Below are 10,287 nucleotides of genomic sequence, written 5' to 3'. Positions count from 1 at the left end.
AGTACACCTGCCCTGAGTACACCTGCCCCGAGTACACCTGCCCTGAGTACAATAATAAACCAAGATGGAGGAAGGTCAACCTCACCTGTCAGTCGGGCCATGGCGTAGCGGTCATCATTAGCGACACCCTCAAATGACCTCCTCATCGTGGTGACCTTTGACCTAATATTGATGACCTGTGACTTTATTCTAATGACATTTGAACTCCATCTCTCCCTCAAGGTAAGGTTAACCGGGCCATCAGCAGCACTGGAGAGCCATTCCTTCATAACCTCCTCTTCCTGCAGACTATTTTGGGTGTTTTCCGGTATTTTCTCCTGTGTTATAACTTCGTCCTCCATTATAGATCTAAATTAATTACTATAATCACCCAGAATTAATTATAAGACCAGATAATTGGGTTTGTTAGGAGTGAAGTTGTCACCTTGACGTGTGCTGCCCTAATGAGGTATTCTTCAGCGAGTCAAAGTATAATATTTCCTCCTAATAATGGTTAATTTCTACTAAAATTAAATAATAAAACAGATTATTAATTAAATACATTTCATTTAGGTTAATTATTGAATATACGGAGTTAATATTAATAAACACAAGAAGTAGAAGGCAAAATAATTCCCATACATATTTCTACCTAAATTAATTAATTATATCTAAAGTTTATCAATAAATATAAAAAGTAATTTCTTATATTATATTATATTAAACTAAATAATGTACACAATTAAAACTGTAATAGACAGAATGTATAAATATTTTGTCTCTATTAAAACAACAATCGAATACTACCATCAAATTTATTCTTATACTTAAAATATTAATTAGTTGTTATTATTTGTTATTAATTAAAAATAATAATAATAATAAAACATATCCAAGGTGAAGTAAAAGAGCTAAAATAATAATAATAATAATAAATTAGGTAACGTTCGCGGTAGTTCCTTAACATTAAAGTATTTGGGCCCGTAGTCATGTTCGCGGTAGTTACTGTAACATCGTCATCTGTCACATTGATGTAAACAACGTTGCATAGTGAGTTGCAAGACATAATTAACCTGTTTACTGTTGCTGTTTACAAGAAGAGACGGTGGTAACAAGGTGATCATGCCGGTAAGTAACGACCATTAAGATGTATTGAGTCAGATACAGTTACGCGTTATTAATAAATAGAGAAATAAACAGATATACAGTATAAGGGAGTTGAGTGGAAGAACGGTATAAGTACACGTTATTAAGAGATTAACTTGTATTACGATTTCTTTGAATATCTATCTATCTATCCATCTATCTATCTATCCATCTATCCACATAAAGTCCAAAGCCGCCACGACAGACAGTGTTGACCTATCCTATCCTATCCTAACCTAACCTAAACTGACTTAATCTAATACTAGTCTATCCTTTCCTATCCTATCCTAACCTAAACTGACTTAATCTAATACTATCCTAATCTATCCTAACCTAACCTAAACTGACTTAATCTAATACTATCCTATCCTATCCTATCCTATCCTAACCTAAACTGACTTAATCTAATACTATCCTAATCTAACCCAAACTGACTTAATCTAATACTATCCTAATCTATCCTAACCTAAACTAAACTGACTTAATCTAATACTAACCTAACCTAACCTAACCTTACACTAACCTTACTTAACCTAATACTAACCTTACCTATCCTAGCAGTTATCCTAGCCCTTGTATCGTTAGGGTAGTTAATCATCAGGTAAAATAAACTGGGGTCACTAATCTTCACATGACCCTTCCCACCCACCCCCCCCATTTCTCCACACGACTGAAATAACGATAAAATATTCTATAATTTTAGTGATTTTTAACCTAATTATTGTTTTATTATTTATTTTATTTATACTTTCAGGTGTATAAGGTAACTATTCGCGCTCAGTTCGAAAATGTGACGAATCTGGAGGCTCCGGGAGAAGACTTCAGGTATTGCATCAAGGTAACGTCGAGTTTTTCCCCCGAGTGATATAAGTAATCTTTTATTTATGAACTGTCAGAGCTGCGACCAAACCTTTCCCCGTGTCCAGTTGACTGCTTGAGTTTCATTATACCTTATTATCTGTTAAAGTCCGGTAAGGTATACAGTAATGTGTTATATATTTAGTATCGAGGTTTACCTGTACTGGGAGAGGATAGTCCATTATATCGAGGGTCCGTTAAGTGTGAAACCCCCATGTAAGGAATTATATGGAGAGGGTTGTCCATTATATCGAGGGTCCGTTAAGTGTGAAACCCCCATGTAAGGAATTATATAGAGAGGGTAGTCCATTATATCGAGGGTCCGTTAGATGTGAAACCCCCCATGTAAGGAACTATATAGAGAGGGTTGTCCATTATATCGAGGGTCCGTTAGATGTGAAACCCCCCATGTAAGGAACTATATAGAGAGGGTAGTCCATTATATCGAGGGTCCGTTAAGTCTGAAACTCACATCCAACAGATTAATACGGAGAAAGATGTACATTATATGGAGGTTTCACTTCACTGTACAACTTTCATTTATTATATTTGTTACAATATGTCTGGCAGCCCCAAGAGTAAAGCTGGACTCACGAATATGTCCCCTGACCTTAACCCTACACACCAGAACTAATTGTTATTGTTAGTTTTATGGTCAATGTTGAGGTGACTGTGTTGAGGTGACTGTGTTGTGTTGGTGTAAAAACTGCGGCCAAGTTTTGATCACCTCAAGATTAGTCGCGAGTTTATTTCACCTTAGAGGTTAACAACGTATAACTAACGTAATCTAACCTTACAAGATAGTGTTAGGGGGTCTTAATCTTCAGGTGAAATAAGCAGGGGGTTTAATCTTTAGTAAAATAAGCAGGGGGTTTAATCTTTAGTAAAATAAGCAGGGGGTTTAATCTTTAGTAAAATAAGCAGGGGGTTTAATCTTTAGTAAAATAAGCAGGGGGTTTAATCTTCAGGTGAAATAAGCAGGGGGTTTAACCTTTAGTAAAATAAGCAGGGGGTTTAATCTTTAGTAAAATAAGCAGGGGGTTTAATTTTCAGGTAAAATAAGCAGGAGGTTTAATCTTTAGTAAAATAAGCAGGGGGTTTAACCTTTAGTAAAATAAGCAGGGGGTTTAATCTTCAGGTGATGTAATAATTCTCTTCTACACTACAGACTAAATGTAACTCATGCAATGAAGTGAGCGAGAAGTGGCAGTACGTCTCCGCCGATGAGCAGGTGGACACGCCTAAATCCCGGGGCACCTGCAACATGGCCGTCAAGTGCAAGCTCTGCAACCGTCACAGTACACTGGGTGAGGTGACCATGTTGCTGTAGGCTGCCAGAGAGACACTACACATGTTAGGTTAAGTGAGATGAGATGAGGTTAGTTTGTGTTAGATTAGTTTGAGTGTCCCTAGCAACAGTCTCTCGGCAAGTTACCCGATTGTCCAGTTTCTCCTTATAATTTACTGTCCTGTGATGTGTGGCATTGAAGAAATGTTTGTAGGTGTGGGAGAGTCAGGGCTCACAGGTGTGGGAGTCAGGGCTCGCAGGTGTGGGAGTCAGGGCTCGCAGGTGTGGGAGTCAGGGCTCGCAGGTGTGGGATTATATAATGGGGGTCGATATATTAGGGTGCTGTTGTTATTAAAAATGTTGGTTTCGTTTTGTTTAATATATTGTCTAGTTTGTCTTGAGTACAGGTATTATTTCATGACTGTACTGTACTGTATTAGTCATTCAGTACACCACAGATGATCATAAATACTGTACTTGTTCTATAGTTTCTTATAGTCATTTTGGGGAATTATTTTTTTATTGGAACATCTCAGCTTTTATACTGGCAGTCTATGGGAAGTTGTTCAGTTTATTAAAGGTTTATCAGGAACAAAACTATTTCATAAATCAGATAATGTTGTTATACTTCTGGCAGAACAAACTTATTGAAATGTAATTCTTTAACTAATTTAATTAATAAGGTAATGTACTGTTATATTGTATTGATGGTTTTCAGATGTGCTCAGAAGCAGGCAGCAGAGGTACACTGCAGAGGACATCCCCAACTTTAAGGAAATCATCGCATTTGAGTGTCGAGGAATTAGTGTTGTTAACTTCAAGTTTGGTGTAAGTCCTCAGTGTGTTGGGAACATTATACCTCATGAGAAATACTTTTAATTTAGTATAATAATGAATAGAAACTGCACTGAAAATTGGGATCACGTGAAGATTAGACATCCCAGCTTATTTCACCTGATGAGTAACCACCCTAATGCCTCCTGGGGGTTAGGTTAGGTTAATGGTCTGGTGACATTAGCTGGGGTGGCAAATATTCAGGCGATCCTAAACTTTTTACCAAATGGGAATTATATCAAACAGTTAAATAAGAAACGTGTATTTGTTTGTGTGTTCTGTCGGTGGTATGGCAATAATACGTTTGTTTGTCGTGTAGGACGGGTGGCAGTGTCAGGGGACGGATAGCAAGACCCCCTTCACCAACCTCAGCCTAGACGAAGAATGGTGCGAGTACGACGAGAATGCAAACTGCCCCGTGGGAATCTCCGAGCTGGAGTATAAAATTGACTAGTGGTGGTACAGTGAGAATGTAAACGGCCTCATCAGAATATAAAATACGTGGAGACAAAATTAAGGAGTTTTAGTGACGTCTGACCGAGCGATGAGGTTTGTGTGGTAATAATTTTTTTTAATTTTAGAATTATGTGAATTTCTCATTTTTGTTAATTAAAGAATAATTACTTGTGTGTTCATAATAATACTAAAGTGATGCGGCTTTGTTTCTTGAATCATTTGGGTGTTGAAATAATAAGACTTACAATCCATTTGATACTATGAATTATTAATAAAGATTTTAAAGAATGGTAAAAAAAAATACTTGTCTTATCCTTCTTAGTCAAGTTAGGATGAACATTTTTAGCTGGGAGTTAAATTTATACCGTGAGGGAGGAGGGATTGTGTTGAAAATTTACAAGCAAGAACAGATCATTTATTAATTTGGATTCCCATCTCTTGTAATTACCGACCTTTTTCTGTGTTTGACGGCCCGAGTTGTTGACGTGTAGAGATAATATTTTCCTGTGGGGTGCTGACCGTTTTTCTCAGGCAGGTGTGTTGTTCGATAAGTGATCTTACTGTACCTGATGACCAGCACTCATTACCACCACACACCCCCCCCCCATCACATTTGTTTCATCTTAACTATATAATCCAGTACTGTATATAATGTTGGTCAGCATTAACCACAGTATAGTCAGTTGTTCCACCACCTTATATAAAGTTGGATATAAAACAATAAGTTGACAATGTATGAGTTTATTTTATAGTCCATGTTATTATATAATAATTAGCATCATTGGTCGACACACAAGAGTAATTTACCAACAAGGAAGAGACGACTTACCTGTGTTTTGTTTTGGACATCAATAATACACACACATTGTTCAGTCTTTTTTAACTACCTATATAAAATGTGGATATAATAGACTTCATTCGGTATATAGCGGTGAACATATCACATGAGATGACTCCAGCTCCCGTCTCTTTGGTAGTACGGAGAGACGGAAGCTTTCGTTCCGTACAAAATACACCGAGCATTCTGAATTTGACGCCTCGACCGAATATAAAAAATACGTCGTCTAATGCATACTGCACGGGGCCCCGCTCTGACCGTCTGCCGGTGTCGATTCGTCGCTCCGTCCGGCGAATAAACTCGTGGAAAGGCGAATAAATTGACGGCGATAAATTACCGACGCGGAGCAACACAATAACTATGCCGTCTTCGTGGTGACCGCCAGCGGGAAAACTCCCCCAACACCGCCGTTAACGGTGTGAGGTATGAAGCGAACTACGAGAAGACCTTAAGACTGTCAAGTGAATTTTCTCAGCGATTCATCAACTGACACACGATGGAAGGTGTGGCCCCGCTACAGTTCTTTGCACCAATACTGTATTTCATAAATTCAAAATACTTGATAGTTTTTATCATCCTTTAACTAAAACTGCTCCTTAAAGCTATGAGGAGAGATATATGGAGAACTTTTATATAATATATATATACAGTAAAAACTAATTTTCAGTACCTGACTGAATGCTACATCAACCTAGAGCCAATTTTACATACAGGAAAAATTCTCCAATATCCAACAAATATTGTGTTAGACCGCTTGACCTCACGTTACTGCCCTCAAGGTTAACTTAAATAAGTATTACATCAATAACCTCTTTAAGTGGTGACAATCAAGCATCTCACACCATTATATAAACTAATAAATTTATCTTCTTAAACTTGTGATATATGGCCAGTTAGTGTTTTGTGCTGTTTATAGTAGTTTAAAAAATAACTGATGATGTTAGAGGTATAATTAGTCACAGGTAGAAACTGTCTATGAGCTACCTGGCACACATCCTCGGCCACCACAGTACCGAGACCCTTGGAGCAGAGCGAGGCTGTGTGTTACATCCCAGTGACTCACACCGATGATGTATTGTGCAGGTTATAATGTTGTGTTGCCTCGGGGTAATTAGGAAGATATAGGGTGAAGAGGGTTAGGTTAGGTTAGACAAATTTAAGGCGTGTTGTTGTAGCCTTAAACAAGAGAGTGGTTGACCGTGTAGGAAAAAGTTTAACAGCACCGCCTCCAGTTCTGATAAAGAGGACGACTGGATTTATTTTATCGATGGATTTGTGAATATTCTCCAGTCCTTAATTTACCAGGAAAGAAGTACGACTGACTGGCTACATTAGGTTAACTTTGAAGTTAGGTTAGGTTGTGATGAATATGACCGAGTGTGACGGTGTTTGGGACTCGCTAGGTTGACTGAAGCTCCATCATAACTCTCCTCACTTCCAATCTACTGTTGAAGGTTCCTCTTAACTGGCCATATGGTAGTTGATGACTTAGTTACCCACGGGCAGCATCACGACGTCAGCGATCTATATCCTGGGAAGAAGAAGCTCGCTGGAGGGGAACTCTACCAAGATCCGTCAAGTTTATTGAACTTTAACTGGCCGCATTTGACGTTTCTCTCGTGTATAATATCGACCGACACTTTCGGCTCAAAATTTACAGTTTGTCTTAATTCACTCAGGCCTTATGACCACATTGTGCCAAATAATCTGCAAATATTAGTACGGATCGTAACACTTGACGAATCTCCATTGAAAAGGACATACACGTAAAGCAGTTTAGGGCCTCCAGCCGGTTAACACGACTGTCTGATACAAACAACAAGAGCCGTCGGTAACTCAAATGGCTGGTTCAGTAGAGCAAATGTTCCTCCTCTACACTGCGCACACACGCACACACACACACACACACACACCAGTAAAATATTATACCTCACCTCTGACTTTACAATGCAGGTACTGTACAGGTAGACCCCGGTTTGCCAGGTTCAATTTACGGAAACTATCTCGGGAAAAGGAACACTCACGTAAACAGCGGTCTACCTGTAATGCAAAAACCCGAAGGCATGGGATTATAGATACGGTATATTCTTTCCTAATTCATTTTTTAAGAAGTAATGAAAAACTTATAATGTAAACCATAATATTGCTTATATGTGATAACTTCCACATATGTACTGTAACATAAACAGTCTCAACAGGCCGATACAGAACAACAACCTCAACGACCCTCCGAGGGATGACGAGGCCGCTGTAACATCGGGCGAGAGTGAGTATTAACGGTTCCCAGTTTCACGTACATCGTTATAAATTGTTCCGACACGCCGAGCCAGTTCACAACGCCCACACAACCTACGCCACTCGTAAGCAACGGACGAGTCGACATCCAGACATCACAACCCAAATAACCGGCGAAATAAACAAGCAAACATTAACCCGGTGCTCTCGTCCGCTGAATTCGGTAATGCCCGTTGAGAATGAGTCTACACGGAGTAAAGTTTGGCAGCGTTAAATATTTCCGGTGGAGCGCGATTATAACAATGATAATGACCGGTATTTGGAGGATAAAAAGATTGTCTTTATTCTATGATATGCATGAAGTAAAACACAATGGAAATCAACGAGAGATACTAACACACCTAAATTAACCTGGACACTGAAATTGGCGAAAGCAAAGCGATCGGAATTCATTTAAGCAAAAGCCTTGGGTGAAAAAAACTCTTCTTCGCACTTTTTTTTTTAATTGTATAGCGTTTGCATGTTGGGGGGGGGGGGAGGAGTCACCGTATCTTTCCTCTCGGTACACGCGTTCATTATTCCTGCATCAACGGCGTTTTAACAATTTATTACAGTTTTCCTCCGACGCTGAACGGGCCGTGATTTAACGCATCTCCTCACTCGTAAATTTAAATGGGAATTATGTTTTGAATAATATAAAACTGATCCTCCCACGAAAAATGAACCAAACGACAAATAAAACAGTCCAGGGATCAGAGTCACGAGAGGATCACACAATAAATGTTCGTCGTTCCACAAGATAAAGAACATCACCCTAACTGCTTAACCTGACCTAAATCACGAGAATAATTTCTAGTGTTGACGATAATCACACCAAGACTCAACCTCTGGGCATAACCAATACTGTGAGAAAAAAACAAACATCCTCTCCCATAATTTCACCTCCAAGTAGTAGACTCAAGTGATCTAGTTAAGGTGAAATCTGTTAATATTTGTTAATTCTAGATAACATTTTTCTGCTGCACATTAGATCTGAAGAGAGTAGGTTTGATTAGATTAGGTTGAATGAAGTCAAGTGAGGTGAGATGAAGTAATAAGGACAACATTACATCTTGAGTTATGACGAACATTGACCATCGTACCCCTGATCCATGTAAGGTAACTACACCATACTGTACCCTGAGGGAGGGGGTATAGAGAAACATTAACAGGTGTATATATCTCTGTCTATATATATATATATATATATATTTAATCCAAATTCTTAAAAATAAATAAACATTTATATTCAATACAACAAGAAAGGTACTACACTGAATTACACAAACTCTTGACACCCTAAATCAGTCTTAATTAACTGTGTTGCAGAATTCAGGTACCATACAGTGTACCCTAAAGAACCTTGTCCAGTGTCTTACAGGGAAAATAATACTGTCTCGTCTCCAGTAGTACTTCGTGTCTGTCTGTCATTTTAATTACCGACAGATAATATTTTCCATTTTTATGATTACTTAATCCTCTTCGTCACCGATGGGTCCGTTTAGTCTTTCGGTCACGTCTGTTCTTCTCGGCCTCCGGTGAGTGTAAACAAGACTTTAAATTACCTCACTATAGTTTCTCTCCTCGCAATATGTCTACCTGATGAAACCCATTAATTATACAGGTGACCCATCAGTTATACAGGTGAGTCATGCCCCCTAACGTGCTCCACCATCATTAACACAATTAACTATATATAGGAACTTTATTATTTGTTTTTATTGGCACAAAAAGAAAAAAAATAATTAAGGTCATCGCTCCAACATTCCCGCAGGAGTTTGAAAGCGATGGCATCTGTGGCGGTCGATGTGCGGGCGGTGACGTCAATGGGTACACTGTGAGGCGACTGATGATGCGACAAACTACCCAAATAAATCTGGAAATTATTATCTTGACTCTGGTGAAAGTTTTAGATGGAGTAAAAGTGATGTGTTATTAGAGTATATTCCCGGTAATAATGTCACCTCGTCGTGTTCCAAATTCTTCAACCAGTTTTGATAACAGTTAACATCAGTCAAGCTGAGAAATACATACAGAAAACCCACACAAGTGCACTCAACCATCGAGCCGAGAGTCAACCAGCGAGCCGAGAGTCAACCAGCGAGCCGAGAGTCAATCAGCGAGCCGAGAGTCAACCAGCGAGCCGAGAGTCAAGCAGCAACCCAAGAGTCAGCTACTGAATGTAATCATACAAACATTATACAGTTTTAAGGAGAAACAAATCTTCAATAAGCAGTTCCATTAATACATGTACTTGTGTTGGCCCGTCCTCTTAAAATTAACCTCCGAGTAAAAAAAAACTAAACATCAACCCCAAAAATGGAAATAAACCAAAGAGAACGTCATCATCATCGGCAAAAGGACGTAAACTGCTGTACGTACACTTCTGGTTCCTGTACTGAAGAGGCTCCACTCACTCCCCGATGAAAAATTAACTCTTCAGAAAGTTTGTTGTACCTCTAAAGTTTCTCGATGTTACTACGATACTTTTATAATGATCTGAATTACCAAGTGGCCCATGCTCCCCCTTGTCTAAATAATATCTCTGTCAAGGTCCCAGACACACACATGCATGCATCTCATAAATGACCGTATTACTCCGAGTACCTCTAAC

General features: G+C 38.8%; 1 protein-coding gene across 1 annotated transcript; it reads left to right on the top strand.

Moving 5' to 3' along the window:
• Positions 1-990: 990 nt before the first annotated feature.
• LOC121867752 (CXXC motif containing zinc binding protein-like) lies at positions 991-7,312 on the top strand. Its single transcript, XM_042367819.1, has 5 exons — positions 991-1,107; positions 1,880-1,963; positions 3,152-3,290; positions 3,990-4,099; positions 4,425-7,312. Exons 1-5 carry the CDS (start codon positions 1,102-1,104, stop codon positions 4,557-4,559), a joined length of 474 nt encoding a protein of 157 aa, XP_042223753.1. The 5' UTR covers positions 991-1,101; the 3' UTR covers positions 4,560-7,312.
• The last annotated feature ends 2,975 nt before the right edge of the window (positions 7,313-10,287 follow it).

Source organism: Homarus americanus, unplaced genomic scaffold (assembly GCF_018991925.1).
Source record: "Homarus americanus isolate GMGI-L3 unplaced genomic scaffold, GMGI_Hamer_2.0 scaffold46583, whole genome shotgun sequence".
NCBI lineage: Eukaryota > Metazoa > Arthropoda > Malacostraca > Decapoda > Nephropidae > Homarus > Homarus americanus.
Note: the sequence above shows the minus strand (reverse complement) of the source record. Positions and strands in the feature narration are given on the sequence as shown.